Raw genomic sequence first — 23,239 nt, 5'->3', positions numbered from 1 at the left:
AATACGCAGATATGCATATATAAAAATTTCTGCAAATACATTTTTTGGCAAACAAAACAACACTTCAGCTCAAAATTCAAACACAGTATAATATTTTTCTTATATCCTTTTAATATATGCTTTATGCTCATTTTTAACAACTTAATTTTCATACGAAGGTGACATGACTGTGTTCTGCAGGATTTTTTAATTATTTTTTTTTAATCTAATAACATAACAAAAGCTCTGCACTTCTCTTTCTTTTGATTCATTCAGATTCTATTCTTTCTGCAGTGCCTCAAAAGCACAGCTCCTTCGGCTCCACCTGCCGTCTCAATTCAAATCTTAGACTCCAAGCCTGTAGCTTTCTGGTGTTTCTTCCCTTATTTCTTCTTGAAAATTCCTACATTAAGAACTATTATAGTCTCAGTTTCCAGGATTACAAAGACATGCTGATTTCAACTGCTAGGCTCTGTACATGCACAATTTCTTTAATAACAGAGGTTGCCTAAACATACTGAACTTGCCTGCATGAACAGCTTTCCATTCAATTGGATAACTATGGAAGTGAAACCATAAAAAGCAATATGAGATTTCCATCCATTTATTTTTTTTTCTCTTTCAGAGTAACATACAAGCCCAGAAAATTATAGTATACAATTTTCCTTTTATAGAATGACTCCTATTATAGAGTGCCGCCTATTCATTGATCTTGAGAGTTGGCAATTTATGTGCTACTATAGCAGGCTGTAAAGCTATCTCAAACCCACAAAAAGGTCACGTTAACGGAATATTCAAACCATTTAGACATTGACAAATCCATGGTCTATCTTTATGTATTCATTCACTTATTTTGGTTCAGGCATTCATGTGTGGGTTTTATCTTGAAAAAATCCAAGTCAAGCTTTTATTATCTATTTTTGCTTAAACTAAAAATTTGAAAGTAAGGGTGAGATTTAATGAACATGGGTTTTGGCATCAATACAAAACACAGAGACAGAGCTCTCACAACACCCTTCAAATGTATTGATACAAATTCTTGTGGGCCATGTGGTGAATCGGATGAGGGGACTTCTTGATGAAAGCAACCATTTTTTCCACAACTTTTATTTTTTACAAGAATCTGTACAATCTGTAAAATCTCTACAATTTGCCACATGGCCCTGCTGATAAGGTTGAGGACCAGGAAAAAGAAAAAAAAAAAAAAAGCAGAACTATATGAATGGGGCTGTTGTTACAGAAAGAAACACTTATTGAACTGTGCTGTAAGACTTATTTATTTGCTCAGGTGAACAGTGGAACAGTATCAAAAGAAAAGATTTTTTTTTTTTTAATGAAAATCTTTTTCATTACTTACCAACTCAAACACCAATATTTTAATTGTTTTTCTCTCTCACTGATCTATACAATATTAAGAAATGCTACTTTGAGAAGCAAATGAATTCCAAGTTAAATTTAACACATAAGCACTAAAAATATTCCAAAACTAAATGAAATCCTATAATCCTCTTTAATAGCTATGGTCAGCTCATTTATCATTAATCTACCTCATTTTTTGCAAAACTCTAGGGAGCAAGCATCAGATTTTTATTTTATTTTTTAAAATTTATGAATGAAAAATGAGTGGAGATCATTGACAGATTAGTGTTCTTATATTACCTGAATTTTCTGGTTTCACAGAAGACATTACTGCATCCACCTCCACCTAGAACAGAGAAGATATAACACAGTGGTTTTCTACAGAAGTGATAAATCTGAATGATTCCTGTATGATTTCCATTTTATATGAACAATATGTGACTTCAGTAAATGCTGATTTCATAGTAATACATATTGTGTTATCATCTATGCCATTTAAGAAAAGATTTAAAGCTAAGATTTTAAAGCTAAATAACCTGATGAAAACAATCAGACTGACTGTTCAGAGCTATATTAGGAACTGACTGAGAGATTACTGGCAAATCTTTGAACAATTTACGGAACAAAAAGGGAGTGTATATCTAAAAAGTCACAGACGTCCACTTTGGCTGTATTTATACTGCTTTTTAGCATGACTGTTTTCACAAATCCAAGCTCTTGCATCTATGCTGTTAGAATACCAGCTTGCACATACTTGCAGCAATGAAACATTTCAATGGGAGTAGACGAGGCTTTGGCAGCTTTCTAAGTACAGTCCATTCTGGAGAACGGACAAGCCAAGCATGCTGTGACCAGTTAACCTAAGCCTATAGTCCATTTGGCCTGCAATACTTTTCACAGCCTGCGTTGGGCAAATAGACATGGGAGTCCTTTTCAGAAAGCTTTAATAAGATGTGCCAGAAGAGCAGCTGGAGTTAGTGAGCAGCCCTGAGCTCAGATTGCCTCTCTGTACTCTGGATGCCAAGGTGTCCTGCTGTTGGCTTCTTGATCAGCAGCAGATGCTGAGCTACAGGTGTCCTGATGTGAAGGTATGGAGTTCAGTCAGGGAAAACACTGGGTGTTTTTTTGGACACTGGACACCCAGGCACAGTGTTGAGCTCTTTTATTCAGATCTGAATGTAACATGTAGTACAGTGAGTGAAACTTCAGCTTGGAAAACAAAATGCTTTCATGGCTATTATTCCTGCAGTACCCTCTTTTCATCTGAAACAATGTCTGAATGTGCAGTTAGCTAGCTGAATGGGTGTTGAAACATGGCACACCTTAGATCAATTAAAATATTCTGGGGGAAAAAGGGATGACTTAACCAAGCGTTCAGAGATTAAAAAAAAGTATTTTGTCACCCAAGCATGACCCCAAAATGCTACTAGTTACCAGAAACGATGATTCCTATGTGCTGATAAATATATCAGATGTACGTCTAGAATCAGTCAAAATATCAGGCTCACCTCTTTCCATTTTCATATATTCCTAGTTACCTCTCTCAGAAGGCTTAATTTTAACAGTAGACAGCTCAGAATCTCTTTGAATAAGCACACAATTACAGTGTTTTATATAAAAAAAAAATAATAGAATTTTGTTAAATTACAATGAATGATTTTGAAAAAGCATGTTAAGTATGAATGTGATTCTTATTTTTAGGTCCTACTTCCTCCAGTAAAGAGTTCATTGCTGACATCTTGTGGGTAACATTAGAATAACTTTTAATTTGTAGAATAAATGAAAACATGACCAAAAGAGATAAAGAAACAATTTACTATAAATGTGGTTGTTTGATTGCAGTTAGTGATGCTAAATAAATGCCATTTCTACTGAAAAGAATTATGTTAGTATGCAGTGTAGTGGAGTGAACAGTGTTGCCTCAACGAGTAACATATGCACACCATTCCCTATCTCTTGGAAAAGCTGTTGGAAGTACCCTACTTGTCCGGGCTATTCTTTATGACTTCTAAAGAAATATACGGGCTATTATTTAGTCCTAGATTTCAATAATTGCGACAAGGTAAAATGCACAATAATATTCTCAAGAACTAGACACTAACAATTAATTTTTAGGGCCATGACCTCCCTTTGGTTCGTATCTGGTGCACAGAAAAAGTTGTTTCTCATAACTTTATTAAAAACAACCAAAATGCCGAAGAGAGTACTCACAATGCATAGCCATCAGCAAAAAGCATGGCACAGCCATGAACCATAGTTAAGCATAGTTAGTGAAAGGCACAAAGCGAAGTACCTGTCTACCCAGAGCTTTTAGTATTTTACACTAATCAGTCACTGGATAAAAAGCAACAGTTGCTGGAACTGTGACCACTTAAGGAGCTAGCAAAACCACTAGAGGACAGAATCACACCTGGAACAAGTGTTTTTAATTAATTTTTGTGCAGCTGCACAGACAGAATAGTCTACAGCCAGGTGGTCATGACACTGTCTAGAGACATAGCAGGTGTAACTTGGCACCTTTACAAGAAGAAATAACTAAACCTGCACCTCATTTCTGCCTGGGAGTCTTCTACTTCTATTCTCTTCCCATAAAGGAGCCATCAGTGACTTACGCACAGAAACTCCTCTTGTCTGAATGCCTTAATCGAGCTTTGAGTACTCCTGTTATATTCAGAGAATATAACAGAAAAACAGCTAATTCCAACACAAATGTAAGAACAGACAGCGAAAGACAGATAAGGGGAATCTGAGCATTTTCAGATTCAGAATCCAATAGTTAAATCTCACTTTAAAAGCCTAAATTATTTTTAGATCTGACCCTAGCTCTGTGGGAAAATATTTACTCATAGTTAAAATGTATCAGAGATGATTGCTTTCACAGTTAAATAAAACATTTCTATGGTTTTTACATTAAATAATCATATACAAAATTTTATCTATGACCTTGTTAGGCTATTTTCTGAAAATATGTGAAGAAAAAATAAATACATAATCATTCACAAGTAACCCCTTGAATATTGCTGAAACTGCAGAAGAAAGATGAATCATAGTTTCTATGCTAAATATATATGATAACATACAGGTCAAGCTTATATTGTCATAGCATGAGAAAGACAGAGTTGTTGACATACATGTATTTATTTCAAATTCTTGTATGTGTTCTTTATATTCTTTCTGAGATCACTTACAGTACTAGAGTAAAATGTAATTTCCTGAACTGCATTAAGTCATACAATTTATCACGTACCTTCCTATGAGCACGGAGTACCCAATACATGGTTCCTCTCAATAAACCTTTCTTTTGTTAAGATTTTCATACAGAGGAAGATATATATTAGAAAAGTCAAGATTAAACACGTCCCACTTTCACTTGAATCCAGAAATAGGTGTTTTTGAGAATACCAGTTTATTATTAAGATACACACATCTTCACATCTAGTTAAACTACTGAGTAAAGAAATGGAGCATACTACTAATAAAACACAATAGTTTTGATTTAATCTCTTGATCAATAAATACAACGCATCCCTCTGCTCATCACAGTCTACAGGATACCTTCTCAGCAGGAAAGTGCTTCATTATTTTCTTTTGAAATAAATATCCCCAGATAACAAAATCACTTTAAAAAACTATAGGTGTTCCTGTTTACCCCAATTAAATTGTACAGACCCTTCAGAAAACAGTGTTCTCAGTAGCAAGACATCTATATATGCTGGTTCTCACATAGATCGGATCTTCAAAACGTAAAAAGTATATACATACACCTTTGAGAGCTTGTAACTAAACAACAGTACTATTGCAACTTTTAATTCCTCTCTGCTTAAATAGCCTTTGTTATCTTCATCACACACTTCAAACACCTGCAGAAAGAAATTGACTTGGGCTAAGAACCAATAAACATGACCAAAATTTTTTACTTAGAGTGACTGTTATGGGAAAAATAAAATAGTTCACTTAGTTCACTAGCTGAATGAACTATGCATTAAAAAAAAAAAAAAAAAGTGAAGAGTAGTCCCATCTCTGTCAGAACTCTGTTATGGTAGCTGAAGGACTAAACCTAGTCAATTTACTTTTAAATTTTTGTTGAAATACATTTTCCTTATTTTTTATGTGCTTAATAAAAGCCTTTTTGTAAACTTAGGAGATATCAGTACAGACTTCTAGAAACCAAATCATATTAAATTTGTTTCAGTAGGATGTTTTCTCTTGAAATATGCAGGCATGCTTGATTTCTCACTGAAGTTCCTGTATAGACAGGAAACGTAGGACTGAGAGACTGGAAAGCAAGTGTTGTTAGGAGCCATCAAATTTTCTAAAGAACTTTTAGAAAAAAATATTGTTTCCATAATCTATGCTTAGATAAGAGATTAAGCACAAAACGTGTAGAAATGGACATTTTTCCTAAGAGTTTTTCCCCCAGAAGAGCTTCAGCCAGGGTTGATAATAAATCATTGGATCTTCTGGTACCAGAGGATACACCCATAACTTGTTTGGGGAAGCAATGCCACGTGCAATATTACCTCTGAAGCCTGTAGAAAAGTCTTAGTAAAACTGCCTAAACGAGTTGAAACTTCACTACTATTTTTCGAATAAAATAAATGAGAGCCAAACGCGGGGACGGCTCAGCCCGCTGGGCGGAGCACGCTTTGATGTCGCCCAGGCTGTCACTGATCACTGGTACACCTGCTTTCCTCCCACTCCCTCCTTCAAGTCGGCGTGCAGTTATCTCATTAGCAGGGCACTTCAGCTGCAGTAATTAACACCGAGCTGAACGAGCGATTATGCAAATCCCGCACCTGCCCTGAGCCGGCACGGAGCTCAAGTGACGATTTATGAGGTTAATTTGGCCGGCTGGGACGTGCCCGGTTTGTGGGGTGGGCAGCACCAGGGGGTGCCCTCCACCAAGGGCCCTCGGGGGCTCTCCGTGGGACTGACAAGAGGCGTGGGACTGGGCTGGGGCCGGGCTTCTTCCTCCTCCTTCATCTCCTCCTCCTCTCAGGCCCAGGCGCTAGGGCCCGGGGGAAGCCGCCACGCTGCCGGAACGGGAAGGGGCGGGCGGCGGCTGTGGGGCACCGCTGCCGGTGCTGGGGTGAGCGAGGCTGTGGGGCTCTTTGAGGGTCTGTGTGGTGCGGGGACGTCTCCTCCGGCATCCTAAATGCGTGCCTGGGGGCGCCCCTTTTCCACGTGTGGGTTTCCCCCTTCGCCGCCTGCTTGGCAGCCGCTGCTGTGCCCGCCTTCCTTTGTGTCCCGGGGAGCGGGGCAAGCAAGCCAGGTGCGAGGTTAGGAATTGTGCGAGCTTTCTGCCAAATAAAAACAAAGCCAAGGTCGTGGTGACAGGCCGGTGGAGTCTAGGAAGGGAAGCAGCCTTGAGCACAGCAAAAACGCGCGATTTCTGTTTGTTTATTTCTGATTCCTAGGACCATGCTTCAGGAAGGCGCGCACGGCAAATGGACGGTGTCGAGCAGCGATGAGAGCACCGAGGAGAACTCTGACGGCGAGAAGCCCTCCACATCTGCGCTGCTCAGCGCTGCCCAGGGCAAAGCCAGCGGGCCCCAGTACCCCTGCTCCGAAGCCAGGAAGGCTGCTCACAAGAGAAAAGCCTCTCCGGTGAAGTTCAGCGATAAAAGCCTCGCTCCAGAAACGCCTCCCGCAGAGAAACAGAGAGCGACCCAGGAGGGCTCGGGCTGGTGTCTTTCCAGTAGCGATGAAGAGCCCGAAGACCGGGAAAAGAGTGCCCCCCAAAAGAGGCTGAAAGAAGAAAAGTGTGATGCACCCGAAGAGCTGCCTCCAAATCATATCAAAGACGAGCACTCGGGGAATCACAAAGCAGAGGACTATAACGAAGCACCCAGTGAAGCCCAGGATACCTGGGATTTGCTGAACGGAGGGAACCCTTTCAGGTTTTTTCTCACTAAAGTCACGGGAATTGAGCAGAGCTATAACTCTGGAGCCTTGCACATCAAAGGTGAGCAAGTGACTCTTGTGGAAGTGGGCTTTTGGGGGTGCTTGTGTGCATGAGAACAGTTCCTTATAGCCTGTGGGTATTTTTAAATGCCCAAATCCCTTGGTGTAACAGGGGCTTGATATTCTGAATGTGAATGTTGCAGGGATGGGCTCTGTTACCTGCCTTTGTGCTTGTATTCGTGCTACTGAGTGGTTTGGACCTACTAATTCAGTGTCACTTGATACAGTAGAAGGTACCACTAGTGGGTTTTTGTGGCTAGGGTTCACATTTCAGTGCAGCTGGAAGTGAGCATAAGTCAAAATAGAGCAGTCTTCAGTGATGTGATACTGATGTTTTATGCTGTGTAACTAAAATTAGTTATATAGCTGATAGAAGGGGGGAAAAAGCAATGTGCACCTGCAATCATCTCCTTATTCTGAAAAATATCTTAGGTCACCAGGCTGAATCAAAAGCAATTTTAACGGGGGTTTTGCACAGAGATTATTAAAACAGGTTAGGAAAGTTCTGTAGTTCCTCACGTGGCTCTTTAATCATTTGTTCTCATACAATTAGACTGTAGCTGTGCCTCAACCCTACACACCCCCTTGGAGCATCAGTTATTACTGAATGCAGGCTGGTGTCTGAGACCTCGATTGCATTACTGTGGTACATCTTTACCTACCTCATGAACACGTTGTGGCTTTTGGCCAGTCTTAAGAATAGTTTTCTTGTTAGGTGGTTCCTTGTGCTGGTGCAGAGGTTGTTTGTTTTTTTTTTTTTTTAGTTTAACCTGTAAAAACATTTCTGTGGAGATAGATTATGAAATACCATGTCTTTATTAGAATGCATTTGTAGTATATGTTTTCAAGTTGCTGCTGTGCTTCAGTTTTTGAGGTTTTCAATGCTCAATCTGATTAGCGCTCTGTGCTCCCATAAACAAAATACAATAAGGATGCACGTGTTCTGCAATCAGTCTGCTGTGTAGCCCTCACATGGTTCAAGTTTCTAGTCTGTCTACCTGTGTTGATTGACAGGGTACCAGACAAAGCTGTGGGCAGTTGTTATTCTTTTCCTTTCTCCCCTTAAAATAATTTAAAAGAAAAAAAAAACTGAGGAGAATTGGAACTGCTGCCAGTACTAGTACAAACAGCTTGCAACAGGTAAGTCTTTAACTTTCCACTTACGGTTTCTAGCCTGCCACAGTTCTTCAAGGCCTCTGTACAGGGAAGAGAGGAGTTCAGTGTCTCTTTCTCCATCTGATCTTAGTCTCTTTCCTAATGCGTTTTTGCACTTGACTTGCTACTTTAGTGGGGTAATGCTATTTAAAACTATAAGACCGTAGTCACATCACAGCAGGACTGGGAACTTGAATATTCAAGTCAGTAAACTTAATTGTGAATGTTTGCTGCACTAAGTGTGAACAGTCTGGTACTCATGTTGTAGTTACCATGCTGGTCAAGATGCAGAATGCTTGCTTGAACTTATTTACTCAATTATGTCTTAATGTTTTTAATAGATATTTTGTCTCCTCTTTTCGGGACTCTTGTATCTTCTGCTCAGGTGAGTTTCTTGTTTGTCACATTGCTTGCTTATTTCACTCTGTTAACCTCAAACCTGATAATCCATGTTTATCATGTAGCTGATGCAAGTAGGGAACTTGATTAAAATATAGAGGGAACCCTAAGTGTTTTTCAACTGTCTTGGGATCGGTACTGTTTAATAGCTTTTATCAGTGACAAAATCCCACAGACAGTGGGACCGAGTGCACCTGCAGAAAGTTCACAGATGGCACTAAGCTGAGTGGTGTAGTCAATATAACATATGTAAGGAATGCCATCCAAAGGTCCCTGGACAAGCTAGGGAAGTGGGCCCATGTGAACCTAATGAGATGCAATGTGCTGCACCTGGGTTGGGGCAGTCCCATACAGGAGTACAGGCTGGGAGAAGAAGTCATGGAGAGTAGCCTTGCAGAGAAGGACTTGAGGGTTTTAGCGGGCAGAAAGCTTGCCATAAGCTGGTAGTGCATGCTTGCAGCCCAGAAGGCCAACTGCATCAAAAATGGCCAGCAGGTGGAGGGAGAGGATTGCCCCCCTCTGCTCTGCCTTTCTGAAGCCCCACTTGGAGCTCTGCATCCACGTAGGGGCCCCCAGCACCAGAAAGATGTGGATCTGTTGAAGCCCAGAGTAGGGCCACAAAGTTGATCAGAGGGCTGGAGCAGCTTTGCTTATGGAGGTGTGCTGAGAGAGTTGGAGGTGTTCAGCCCAGAGAAGAGGAGGCTCCAGGGAGACCTTACTGCAGCTTTTCAGTACTTAATGGACACTATAAAAGAGATGGAGAGCAACTTGGGGGAGGGAGGGAGGGGAGCAAACAAACAATGACAGGACAAGGGGGAATGGTTTTAAACTAAAAGAGGGGAGATCTAGATTAGAGATTAGGAGGAAATTCTTCATTTAGGGGGTGGTAAGGCACTGGGACAGGTTGCCCAGACAGTTTGTGGAGGCCCCATCTCTGGAGATGTTCAAAACCAGGTTGGATGAGGTCCTGGGCAACCTGATTCAATAGGTTGCATCCCTGCCCATGGCAGGGGGATTGGAACTGGGTGATCTTAAGGTCCCTTCCAACCCAAGCCATTCTATGGTTTTATGAAATATAAAAATAATCCCATGTTCTTAGAATTAAATTGTTTATAAGACCATCTCACATTCTGGGAATATGCAACTGAAAAATGCATCTTTATGTAATTGTAAGTGATTTAAAAATAAGTGTGTGTTGCAATCTAGGAATATTTTTGTTATTACTTGGAAGCTCTTCCTGTATAAAGAGATGGTTCTTACACTGCAGCTTTTACATCATGCATATGTGATTCTTCTTGTGTGCATGCTGAACTTTATGAACACTAATGCATTCTTTTGAAAAACTCAAATTTGTCCTTGAATGAAGAGACATGAAAGAAAGGAGTTGAAATTCAAAAATGTACTTGTTCTTAAAACATGCTGTTTGAAGTTTTTATACTGTTTTTGTTTGTTATGATGCATCGTTGCGCATTTGTATGATATAAGTGGTAATGAGCAATAACTTTATGCATTTTTGTTGTATTCCATTGTTTTGACAAACAGCTGTTTTCTTTTTCATGAGCTTGTTTTCTTTTTTTATGCACAAGTTTAACTACTGCATAGATGTGGAATGGCTCGTTAGACAGTATCCACAGGAATTCAGGTATGTTTATTTTCCAAAGATGAAATAATAGCAGTTTTCAAGAAATTCTGCTCATGTGAGTTCATCTTACAATTAAATGATAAGCTTTTGCTTACCCTGGGAAATTATTTTTTCTGATTGTGTATGTGTAGGCTATTGTTTTTTCCTTTCACACTTATTCCACAGTTGTATTTCTCTATTGATTTCTTGCTTTTTTTTTTAAAGTATTAAATGGACAGAGTTCAGTATGGCTGGTTTCTGATTTTCATCAGTCACCGTTTAGAAGACCCTACTTTGTACCAGTACTTCAGTGTAGTAGGTGACCTATGCAAATGGAACAAAAAACCCTGTGCCATGCAATTTACAGACCCAAGAAAAAGATAATGCATGAGGAAGGAGGGAATGTAGGAGGAGCATAAGAAAACCGTGTGAAAATGATTGGGATGTTATGTAATGGCTGGAGTTGCTGGATATTGTCATGAAAGTAGTTCTTATTTCCTCGAAGTTCTACTCTGATAATGGCAACCTGCAACATGAAGTGAACTTATAACAGTTTTCGTTCCTGTTTTGTATTTTCTACAGCACTCAACAGAACAGAGTATTAGGAAGCAAAAATGAAACTACTGCTAGAATAAACCTAGCTTCTCCTTCTTTGTTTCAATCTTTTCTGTAAATAAACAATAAATAAATTCTTATATATCCACATTTGCTATATCAGTACTTCAGAGATCTTATTTCTGTATTTCTAGCTATACAGACAAGAGTTCCTTACAAGATCCTGTATTACTAGTTTTTATTTTCAAGTCTGATTTTCTCCATGCACCTCCTGTTTTCTTTTTTCTATTAAAGTGTTCTAACATCTTTCTCATAGAACTATATAGTAGTTAATGTTTTTTTCGGTTAGTTAGGCATGTAGAATTTAGTGCCATCTTTCTGATGGGCCATTGGGTTTAGGAGCCAGAAGTCACAGCTACATCAGAAGCTGGTTTGGGTTGATTGCTAATTCATTTGATGTTTTAATAGTAATCTCACTTTATTTCAGGAAGAAGCCATTGTTGATAGTTCATGGTGAGAAGAGGGAATCCAAAGCTGAACTGCTTGCACAAGCACGCCCTTTTGACAACATTAGTTTCTGTCAGGTAACTGATATTTTCATCATCCTTTGGTTGAAATTAACCAGGGCAAGATCTCTGGGCTGCTGTGTGCTATGTTAATCAGGTGTTTACACTAAGTGGTAGACTAGTAACCAATTTTTTATTAATTTCAGAGTTTAAATATGCTAACAACAAGTTCATGGTTTTGCATATAATTTTTTCACACATCAGAATTCAGGTGTAATCTACCCCATATGGTAGACTTGGCAGTGTAGTCATTCCCAAGTAGTAGGGGCAAGTTGTTTGTGATGGCTTTCCTGTTTGGTTGTACTGCTTCACGTACTTCCAGCAGCCCCTGCATTCCATTATGCCAGTACCCAAAAATGAAATATTCATATTTACATCTGCTCTACTCTAATGTTAACTAGGCAGAATGTTGAAGCCATCATTGACTAAAAGTTCTCTCAACATCTGTAACTTGTGTTTTATCCTTTCCCTAGAAATGGTGTTTTAAATGTCCTTCTTGATAAGAACAAGGCAATGAAGTATATTTAAAGGTGATAGAGGATAACGTGTTTTGTGATCTGTCCACTAGAGAGCAGTGAAATGAAACAAAATAAATATGAAGCACCCTTCCTCCTTTAACGTTCTTGCATATGAGATGTGCACAATAGCAATTTTTAATGATCGACTCTTTCATTTTGTAGGCTAAACTGGATATTGCATTTGGAACTCACCACACGTAAGTAGCAGCTGTGAAGCAGAATGTTCCCCTTCTAAAGATGACCCTAGAGCTGATACATGCAGTTACCGTGTTCAGTGTAGCAACTAGAATGTAATGTCAGAAAGTACTTAGAGAACAGAAAGATAGATTATTACTGTATGTGAAGACAGAATTCTGAAGGAAAGGCCTAATATATTGATGAAATTTGGAAGTGATGTCTTTCATGTTGTATATCTATTTCATGTATCTGCGAGTTATTTTAAAGCTATCAAATGGGGTTTCATAGAAAAATTGCGGAGTCTTAAAGATAAATTTCCTTCATTGTTTTGTATTTATAAATGAGAGGTTTGTTTGTTTGATAGGAAACAAATGAAGTAAGATGAGGCGTGCCAGTTACACAACTGGAGTCGGTGAACTGTAGGTATTGGCTGTTAGTTTTGGCATCAAGGCATGAGGTACTATAATGCAGACTTTATCAGCCATTGGTAGGTTGGATAGACCACTAATTTACAGCTCTGTGTCCACATAAACTGCAAAAAATCTGGAAGCGATTACTGTATTTGGGTTTTTTTCAAAGGAAAACTTGAGTTTGATATTGTGGGAGTGTCACAGATGGAATGTCATAGATTGCAAGCAACAAGTAAGGAAAGATTCAGTGTCATATTTTGTGCAGTGAAGGCCTTTGTGAAGATCTTCTGGTTTCAGGGCAATCCGGTGCTTTTTATGAATTAATCATTTTGACAATTCTCTTATAAAATACGACTTTTTTTTATCTGCAAAGTAATATGTTTATTTGAAAGAATATAGCAATTATTGTTCTGAAAGGATTCATTGTTGCTTTTGGAAGTCAGTCACGGGAGATATGAAGCTGTACTCAGGAATAAATCATGATGTTGACAATACACAGCAATAGTTAAATGACATGCAAGTTTGGCATGCGTGTAGGGCAAAACACTTCAACACTACTTTTTATGGAGAACAGAATAAGTCTTTTGAAATTGAGTTTCTTGGAGCATTTTAGAGTTATTAGGTTATTTCCTACTCAGTGTGCTTGAAGCAAATAAAGTGTTATATATTCTATTTTTAAGGAAAATGATGCTGTTGTTATATGAAGAAGGTCTTCGAGTTGTGATACATACATCCAATCTTATTGCTGATGACTGGCATCAGAAAACTCAGGGGTAAGTAACAATCTCTAGCAGGTCTTTTGATTACTTGCTATTGAGTTGTCAGTTTGTATGGCTTGCTCTGTGTTAGGTCTGTTTTCTTGGTTGTGGTAGATATGCAACTCCTCCTGTCATTAAACACCCAAATATGTTGAAAATCAGGCTTTACGTAAGTACTAAAGAGAATTCAAGTTACTGAATCATTTTGACTAATGCGTCAAAACAATTGGAAGTATGTAATTTAGCCCTTATTGTCTTTACTGGAAAATAATCAGCATTTAGAGCATATGAACCTCAGCTGACCTGATGACATAATAAACACATGATAATCCTTGTACTTTAAATTGTGCAAAGATCTGTTATATAGTAGGTAGTATGGAATTCTCCCCTGGGGAGTTCTGAGGATATGAGAAATAAGGAACATTGTTACAGTCATTGGAGCATTTCTGATGCAATTTAGAAATATACCTATGTGCTCATGACTACTTATTTTGAGATACCAGAAGTATTCACTGGGAAAACGAGATGACTGTAGCAGAGACTTGTAAACGTTCTTTGCTCAGTGCTATCACTGGCAACAATGATTCTTAGCTCTGTGCCAGACTGATGTTGTGAAATGTATCAGTACAGTTACAGGAATCACATTGTCAGGGCTAAGGATCTGTCAGTTCTAGATCATCAAATCTAGCTTAGATCTGTCAATCTATTCAGTTTTGCAAGTCCAGCCATTTTTTAGCTTGTGTACAAGGCTGTTTATCAAAATCAGCTCTGAGGTACATACATCTTGATATCATGCATCTCTATCTTGAGACTCTTTTTATTTTTTTATTCCTTTTTTATAAATAAACCATAAGATCAAAAGCATTGAATGATATGGAAGAGGCTGAGGATAGTTTTCCAATAGAGACTAGGTTTCATGAAATGAAGTTATCACTTAAAAATAGGAAAAGAATTTTTTTTTGAGGCATGCAGTTGATCTGTGAGCTCCTTGCAGAAGGATGCTCTGGATAATTAAAAGTTTAAATGGGTTTGGAGGGAAATGGAGTCAAAATCCATGTGAGAATACTGAAAAATAGGTAGTAGCTTCCTGAGATAGAGTAGTTGCTCACATTTTATGTGTCTGAAGTCTTGGACAGTCCCAGGGGAGATGTAAGTTTAATACTTCTCATAGGTATCTGCTACTTCTGGAGACAGGACAGTAGATCCAATGATCCAGTGCTACAAGTCATAATACTTAAGATTTAAAAAATCTATAAAAATAGATCTAGAGTGGTGGTAGCTGCCAAGGCCTGATCTCTGGTTGCTTTCTACTGTAAATAAAATTCATGTCCTGAGCTGGCTGTTACTTTAAACTCTGACTAGTATCAGATCTCTTATTATGCTAGGACTAAGTGAAATATTAATAATACTATTATAACGTTAATATAACAGCCTTCTGTTCTCTTGACCCTTTTCTGGGAGCATTTTTTAGTTAGCGCTCCACAGTAGTTTAGGATTTAAGACTTCTTAGTCAAATGACTTGAAATTGGCCTTTCAGATGTTACCGTCATCTTGATACCATCTTACTACCAATAAATATGACAAGATTTTGAGGCTTTTCACTTGTCTGAAACAAGTTCTTATAAGGTTTGAGTGGCAAGAGTACAGCCATTGATTTCTTGCCTTTAAGTCTTTTACTTTGGGATGGCTTCAGTATTTTTGACAGGCAGCTTTTCAGAAAGCCAAGGCATGAAAATACTTACATGGGGTGCTTAATATTGTCCTACTTGTCAAACATGCTAAATATTTTTTAGCTTATGCACACTTCAGTAATATGAAATATTACCAATATGATGGGTCACGGGATCCTGTATGTTTTATTGACTCCTGAATTACAAAGGATAACGTCAATGTTTTTGTGGAGTTGACACTGCAGAACATTTGGCTTTCATGGCTATAAGAATGTGTGACTGGGAAGAACTGCTAGATGGTTTTGCCCTGTATAGTACCCACCCCATTTTATTCTGATGGAAATTCTGGAGAGGCAAGTTACCATAAGGTAATTTTAAAGCCATACAGAACTTTCAGACTCTCTAATAGGATTTTTTCTATGTCTCTACAAAACCAATAACTTAGAATGTGTTGCAGTGTTCTATTCATACTGAAAGTATTGATGGAAAGATAACTGGTCAGTAAATCTAAGCTTGGCCTTTAAGAGTAGAGAAATCTGTAAGCATCTGCATGGGTAAATGTGTTTACATTTGTTGTTTTTGTTTGAAGTTACTGGTGTTGTGGTACTGAGCATAAGACTTGATGATTCTGTAGTTGTAAAGCAATGGTAAGTTGCGTTATCTTCAGTAGTATCACAGTAAACTAAATCTGTCAAGAAGTCATTTAGGACCTTTGGATATGCTTTAATGACTTACTAAAACCTTGTGATAATGTGTGGTGTCCTTCTTTTTGTGCCTTTGTTTTTAGAATATGGCTAAGCCCTTTATATCCAAGGCTACCTCAGGGAAAAGCTGGTTCTGCTGGTGAATCTGAAACTAACTTTAAATCTGACCTGATAAGTTACTTGATGGCTTACAATGCTCCTGCGCTCAAGGAATGGGTAGATGTGATTCAAGAGCATGACTTATCAGAGACAAGGTATCTCTTGTATTTTTTGTTTATAGTTGTTTGTATGCTTTCTCCCCCCTAATTAAGGCTCTGTGGCTAATATCTATTAGCCAACGAGTTTGTTCCTTAACCTTAGTTGTTTTCAGGCTTAACAGTTCAAATATGGTCTGACTGTGGGCAGTTGTCAATGGAGCAACAGACTTCATGAGCTGCTCATTCTGGAATTTGAAGACCATGTAGTCCAAAACACATTCTCAGCTTTAAAAAAAAAAAAAACAACACAGAAGCACTCATTTCTGAATAAACTATCACTTAAGTATATATGTGCTAATGTTTTTGTCATTTTGCTTTGTAAGGAGTTCCCTTTAAATCTTTTATGCAGACTGTGTTGAATTAATCAACTTCTAGTTTAATAAACATGAAAAAAGTGCATCAACAGTAACTTGACAGAGGTGGCCCTAAGTGATAGGGACATGGGGTTTCTTTTAAGTTGGTCTGGGTTAAGTATTTGCTCCAATAAAATTAACAGTGGGGAAAAAAGAGTTGTATTAAATTCTCTCATATGAGAGATCATGTAAGCGAAGGTTATTGTAATGAGGATTGTATTAAGAATAGGCTTCTGTACTTTAAGGCAGAGCTCAATCCATTTATCTATGTGTAGAATTTGGCCCATTACAGTCATAGGTTGTGTGCAATATGCGACATGTTGAGTAATAGCATAGCTTGTCTTGAAACAGTCTTCTCTAATATTACACTATTATTACTTAAAAAAAAAAAACACATTCATTTAATTCACATCTAATAGATACATCCAGCACTTCTACAGAAAGACAGTAATTATTTCAGAAAGAATAAATTTCCTTGGCAACTTAATAGTTCTGCAAGCCAGCAGAAATGTTCAGGGGAAAAAAAAAAGCTGAAAATGACCTTTTGGGCATAGATACTGAAACCATATCTAGCTCAATATGTAAAATGACATGCCTTTTTCATTCAGATAAAATCTTACAAGATCATAAAGAAAGGCATAGCCTATAGTGAGCTGAGCTCTCCTGAGCTTCTGTTTTTGTACACTTGATGAGCTTCAGCTTGGACAGGTCAGGTGAGTCCTAGTTTATGTGAGTTTATGCCTGGTTTAGGAAAGAGGCACTTCCTAGGATGTGGATCAGTTTCTTGCTGTATAAAATATATAGGGATATTCCTGGATAGAACTAGGATTGAGATGCGATGAGGAACAGCTTCTTAAATGAAGATTCTGGGCAAGTTTCCATTCTCAGGACAAAGTCAAAAAGATTACTAAACCATTATTAGAAAGTTAAAAAAAGCTGCACTTTGCTTCTGAGCTGTTAAGTACCTGGATGAAATCTTTACCTAAACCTGTTGATTTGTACGTAACAGTAGATTGACTTTACTCAAAATTGCATGCCCAATCAAATGCAAATAATTCTCATTTGGCAAAGACTTCTGACTATACCTGTCTCTTGTGGTTTTGTGCACAGAAAGAGGTACAGTTCATGCCTCTGCTATAGATCAGCCTGGTGGTGCATGACAGCCATGCAGGATTCTAATAGTTACATACCTGGAAATCTACTTTTCTTCATATTGTAAGTCTTGAGTGAAATATTAAATACTACTTGAGCTATGCAAGGAAAACTTATTAGCATACCTTGAAATTTCACAAACCAAAATACTTCAAAATCTGTTATATATGGTACTTAATTGCTTGGTGTTCTTATTTTTGTGATCCTAAACAGAAGACATGGCCCTCTGCTATGATGTGCAGTACCTTCCACTTCCTGGTGTTAAAATACTCTTCCCATTGACTTGATTTCCACTGGTTGTATGTTGTTTTTTTTTCTTTTCTTGTGGGAGTAGCAAAGCTGCAAATAACTTGGTATTTTTTCCTTTCTGTAGAGTTTATCTGCTTGGTTCTACCCCTGGACGATATCAAGGTATTGATAAAGAAAAGTGGGGTCATCTTAGGCTCAGAAAGGTACTAAAACTGTAACCTCTTTTGTTAATATCATTTTAACTGTAAATGTATTTTCAGAGCATTCTTTAGTTCCTTTTAGCTTTTCCAGCTGTGCTCTGTAATATTTGAAAAAATTGATACAGTTTAAATTAACAAAAAACATAAGCTTGCAATTTACAGCAGTGTAGGTCTCGCATGTTATGTTTCTGAGCTCTGTTACCAAACTCAGCTTGCTGTCTGAAGTGTCATGCCCTTAGAGATATCTGAGGAGGCCCCATCACTTAAATTACTTTATCTGTTCTTGACATTTGTAAAAAGTTTGCTATCAAGATCCAGCCTTCTGTGACTGGGTATCAGACATGGCCTTTTTCAGAGGCTTTTTCTGAGGAATGAGGTGTTGATAAAGACTTCCCTGCATGCAGGGATCAGGCTTGTTTAATTCACTTAACTGTTAAAAATTATTTTTGTTTAACCATCTAGCCAAAAACATGGAATTAAAAAAACCCACTTTGTGTACAGCTGATGTTATCCTTTCAGTCAGATTTTTAGTGTTGTTCTTCTATGTTTAAGATCTTGACTTTTTATTTTTAATCAATAATTAGGATTTTTTAACCCCCTGCATTATTTAAATAAGCTACAATAGTAATTAATTGTACAATATTGCATATCAAGATTTTCTAGGGTCCCTTCTTTTTCAGTCTTCAGTATTAACAGGTGACATGAAATACCTTACTTAAATGCTTCTCATATCTGGGGAATTTTCAATCTGCATCTCCTGATGAAGTGGTGTTTAAAATTCCATGCTGAACTTTTGATGGTATTATCCAGAAATTCTGGTACTGTCCGTGGCAAACTTCAGTGGTGTATAAAATGTCAATTTATCACTTTGTATTGAAAATCAAACCTACTCTTTTGGACTTCCTCTTATGGGTAGAGTATACCCTGTCTGATGTATGTCATCTGCATAGTTTTTCTTGCCTGTAAGACACTGAATGAAAATGAAATAAACCAGAAAAAGTAAAGGATAAAATTCTTGTCACTGTTTGTGTTTTAAGATTAATTTCTTTAATAACAACATAGGTATGTCTGGTAATGCTACAACGAACTCCTTCAGGCATAAGTGCCCTACCTAGAGGGAGGAGAGGTTGCTACTACATAAAACTTAGTATATGCTTATATCCATCTGGTTATAATGTGACTTTAAATTCCATTCACAGCTTAAGAACAACTTGAGAAGAAAACTGAAATAATTCATTTAAATTGTTCTGGTTTTCCTGTCATTACATCTGGGGCTTTACAATGTGAGAATTTTAAGGTCAACAACCACCATATATAAAAAGACTTTTAACGTCTTATGATCTCTGAAGTTTGTAGAAGTTTGTATTTTCTGTTTTTAGGAAAAGCTCCCAAAATTCTTTTTACCGGTAATTTAAGGGTTGGCTCTGATGCTTTTGGATAAAACTGGTGACATTTGATCTTCTAAATGAGCAGTGGGTTTACTTGGAGATCCTGATGACTTTTTTTTAATTGCCAAGTTAGATAGTACGAATGTTAATCTTCCTTGTTGTCAGAAGTGAATACAAGCTCTTAAGGCTTTCTTCCTGTTGAATGTGTTACTGTTTTAATCTTTCTCACCAGCTTTTGAAAGAGCATGCTTCATCAGTACCAGCACAGGAGTCTTGGCCTGTTGTTGGACAGTTCTCAAGCATTGGATCAATGGGAGCTGATGAGTCCAAATGGCTGTGCTCTGAGTTCCAGGAGAGTCTGGTGGCTGCAGGCAGCAGAGCGACAACTCTCCTTAAATGTGATGTTCCGGTCCATTTGGTATGTCTCTTAGGTGCTAATTTTTAAGTTAAGTGCAACTTTATTCTGAAAAATTAAGCTTTTAGTATTTTGTAACATTGGAAATAAGTAGCATGTAACGAGTTTACTTTAAGATGTTTTTTTTACTTGAAAATTGACAGCATATTTAAAGCTGCATTACTAAAGCTAACTTTTTTTTTCCTCCATGAAGGTTTATCCTACTGTGAACAATGTGAGGCAAAGTCTGCAAGGCTATCCTGGTAAGCAGATAAGCAAAAGGAAGTACATTTAGTTTTTTGTGGTCAGTGTCTTGCAAAATGATTTCAGTGCTATTTGAGTGAACCTGAAGTTGTCATCTTGCTGATAACTTGTTTGAACAGCTGGCAGTAGTATCCTTGTAGTATTTTAATATTACTGGGGTTCTGACTCTGGATTTTCTGTTGTAATTGAGTAGAAATACCTTTGTGGGCACTGGTGTGTTTGTGTTAATCTGTATAGTTGTTTATATATCAGCTTTGATTTTTGGCAGAAAGCTCCCATTTTTTAGTGTTCATACTTCAAGTTCACCTTGCCTTCTGTGGAGCATTCTACACATCAGATAATGTTTTACTGCTTGTTAGTTATTTTTAATACTGCAATATGCAATTGGTATGATCAGTCTTCCCACATTTGTCTTCATTACATATTTGTGCAGAAATGATAGCCTCAGCCAACCTGAAAGAGGAAGAGGTACTGTAGTGTTTTGATGCAGTAAAGCTCATTTCTTGAAAGCAAACACTTGGGGCTTACACACATACATGCCGAGGTTGATGTCATTGTGAGGCCATTGATCAGTCTTCAGAAGGTCATGGCAATTGCATGAGATTCCTAAGGACTGAAAGCAAGGAATTATTTCCTGTCTTTGGGAAGGGTAAGAAGAATATGAGGACATACAGGCAGGCCAGCCAGTCTCACAGTGATCCCTGGGAAGGTGATTCAGAAAGAAATTGACTGGGAGTAGTCAGCGTGGATTTTTAAAGGAGGGATTTTTACAGGAGAAATGATGTTTAACCAAGTTGATGTCCTTCTGTGATGACTCACTTCATGAATGAGAGGAGTGCACTGGATGTTGTTTAGCTCAACTTCAGTAAGGCTTTCATCATGACTTCCTATAGCATCCCTACAGATAACTTGATGAAGTAAAGGCTAGATGAGTGGAGGCTGAGGTGGGCTAGAAACTAGCTGAGCTACCAGTCGCAAAATGTTGTGATCAATGGCATGAAGCACAGCTGAAGGTCAGCCACTAGTGGTGTGTGCCAAGCATTGATATTAGGACCAAGTATTTAGCATCTCCATGAAGTGCCGAGATGGTGGGGTGGAGTTCCCACTCAGTAAGTTTGCAAATGATATAAATCAGAGGAGTGGTTGCTATATCTGTTGATTGTGCTGTCCTTCAGAGGGATCTATACAGGCTGGAGATTGAGGCTGACAGGAGCTTGATTAAGGTCAGTGAAGGGCAGTGCGAAGTCTCGTACTGTATGGGAATAACACCAGGTACCAGGACATACTGGTGGCTGGCTAGTGGAAAGCAATTTGGTGCTCACTAAGTTGAAGATGAAGCAGCAGTTCACCCTCATGACAAGAAAGTCAGCAGCATCCTGGGCTGCACTGAGAGGAGGATTGACAGCAGGCTAAGGAAAGTGATCCTTCCTCTCTGCTCAGCACCAGTGAGACCACACCTGTGAGAGAGCGCTGTGTTAGGGACTTTCCAAGATTTTGTGAGAAGACCTCATGGCTTCTTGAAGGACAAGTTGAATGCATTAAGTTCTGCATCACGTTTCTAATACACAGCACTGATATAACTCAGTATGCCACAAGTGATTTGTCTACGTAAAATTCATTCGAAGAAATTAGTGTGTGTTAGCCAAAGACCAGATCCAATACAAATACAATTTCAACTAAAGAGATTTTGCTTTTTAAAATGTTTTTTTTTTTCTCTGAATGCTGCTTGCTTTACACCCTCTTGCTTCTGTGAGTAATGATTGTTGATATCAAGTGGTATCGTAAAAAACTACCAATGCACATTTTCTTTTAAGAGGACTTAATTCTAGAGCCTGTGTTCTAGAAAGAAAGAACAAGTATAAATCTGCTACTTTGTGTTCAGGGACTTGCTACATCTTAAGAATTGGGAGGGAAAAAAGTATTTCTTTGGAGCATGTAAATTTTCGAAAAATAAGTCATGAGGATAGAGATAACATCCCCCAAGTCTGCATGTTTTGTTTTTGTTTTTTTCAGAATGTCTTTCAAAATGTCAATATAGGTGTTCTATATTTTTTTCCAGCTGGTGGCTCCCTTCCATACAGTATACAGACAGCGCAGAAACAGCTGTGGTTGCATACTTATTTTCAGTAAGTTAAACTCTTCTTTGCTTTTGTTTTAGACTCTTACATTTAAACTAAAACTTTTGTATGTTTGAGTGTTAAAAGCAAATTAAGTGGCAGTGATAAGAAGCATGGAATCTTTAAACTCCTTAAAATAAAAGCCTCTAAGTACTTATCTGCTGGTCTCATCTCCAAAGTGTGGATAAAACATGTTCTTCTTATACCTGCAAAAATGATACAGAGTACTGTTGCGAATGAAACAAGTAGTCATATTTTGGGTTCTGTAATCTTCTATTTAGGCTTTCCTTCTCTGCATTGGAATCAAGTTACTTTTTTAGTGCAGTTGTGCTTCACTTTTCTATTTATGCCTCACTGTTAACAGGAGTTCAGCTGAGGCACAGCAGCGTTAGGCTTTGTTTGTTTCAAATAGAGCAGTCTTGCTCTAAAAAATCTCAGTTCCTCATGGTAATGCCATCTTTTGTCAAAGGTGTCTGACGTTTTCCATTAAAAGCTTCTATTTTCACTTGCTACTAATTTTTGCCAAATTCTAACCATCTGACAAAACCAGAGCCAGATGTCTCCCTCAGGCTGGATCTTTTTAAAATTTTAATTGTTTTTTTGAGAACAATAGGAAAAGTTGTTTTGTGCAGATCAAAAAAAAAAAGTCAAAATCTGGTAACATCTTGCAAGACCACTGGTTTCCATTCATTTCACCAGAAACTTTAACTCTACCAGGCGGAAGCTGCTCCAAGATACTTAGCCCACATTGAAGTACTGCCAGAATTGATGGAGATACTGTAAATATTCAGAGGGCTGGGAATACAACTGCTAGTTGCACAGAGCATCCCCCATTCTGGAGTGAGCATGATTGCTACTGTGAACCTTGCTAGCCAATGTCCAGCCTCAGTTCTCCTCCTTCTGTAAGCATATACCTCATAAGAATCTTACTGGAAGAAAACCAATTCTGTTCAATTAGTCTCTTTAGCACACAGAACATTCCTTGGTAATAACATTCATTGTATTATTCCTGTTCAATAAGAACACTCCA

The 23,239-nt window shown here is 38.1% G+C and overlaps 2 protein-coding genes across 5 annotated transcripts in view; one reads left to right on the top strand and one right to left on the bottom strand.

Annotated features, from left to right (window-relative positions):
• EFCAB11 (EF-hand calcium binding domain 11) overlaps positions 1-5,821 on the bottom strand; it is a 58,309-nt gene extending 52,488 nt beyond the window's left edge. Inside the window, exons 1-3 of the mRNA XM_068683850.1 lie at positions 5,806-5,821; positions 5,103-5,221; positions 1,639-1,684 (exon numbers count right to left, since the gene is read on the bottom strand). Coding sequence (XP_068539951.1) covers positions 1,639-1,684; positions 5,103-5,221; positions 5,806-5,821 — 181 coding nt within the window. The remainder of the gene's footprint in view (positions 1-1,638; positions 1,685-5,102; positions 5,222-5,805) is intronic.
• A 207-nt stretch (positions 5,822-6,028) lies between these two features.
• TDP1 (tyrosyl-DNA phosphodiesterase 1) overlaps positions 6,029-23,239 on the top strand; it is a 41,762-nt gene continuing 24,551 nt past the window's right edge. Inside the window, exons 1-12 of one of the 4 annotated variants that reach the window (XM_068682974.1) lie at positions 6,029-6,175; positions 6,756-7,303; positions 8,799-8,842; positions 10,443-10,498; positions 11,520-11,616; positions 12,279-12,313; positions 13,384-13,476; positions 15,919-16,089; positions 17,971-18,049; positions 19,667-19,852; positions 20,043-20,091; positions 22,152-22,218. In XM_068682974.1, coding sequence (XP_068539075.1) covers positions 6,171-6,175; positions 6,756-7,303; positions 8,799-8,842; positions 10,443-10,498; positions 11,520-11,616; positions 12,279-12,313; positions 13,384-13,476; positions 15,919-16,089; positions 17,971-18,049; positions 19,667-19,852; positions 20,043-20,091; positions 22,152-22,218 — 1,430 coding nt within the window. In that variant the 5' untranslated portion in view covers positions 6,029-6,170. The other 3 variants (XM_068682976.1, XM_068682975.1, XM_068682977.1) reach the window with 3 other exon arrangements.

The sequence above is a fragment of the Anas acuta genome, chromosome 5 (assembly GCF_963932015.1).
Source record: "Anas acuta chromosome 5, bAnaAcu1.1, whole genome shotgun sequence".
NCBI lineage: Eukaryota > Metazoa > Chordata > Aves > Anseriformes > Anatidae > Anas > Anas acuta.
The sequence above is the reverse complement of the archived record's forward strand: the minus strand, read 5'-3'. Positions and strand labels throughout refer to the sequence as shown.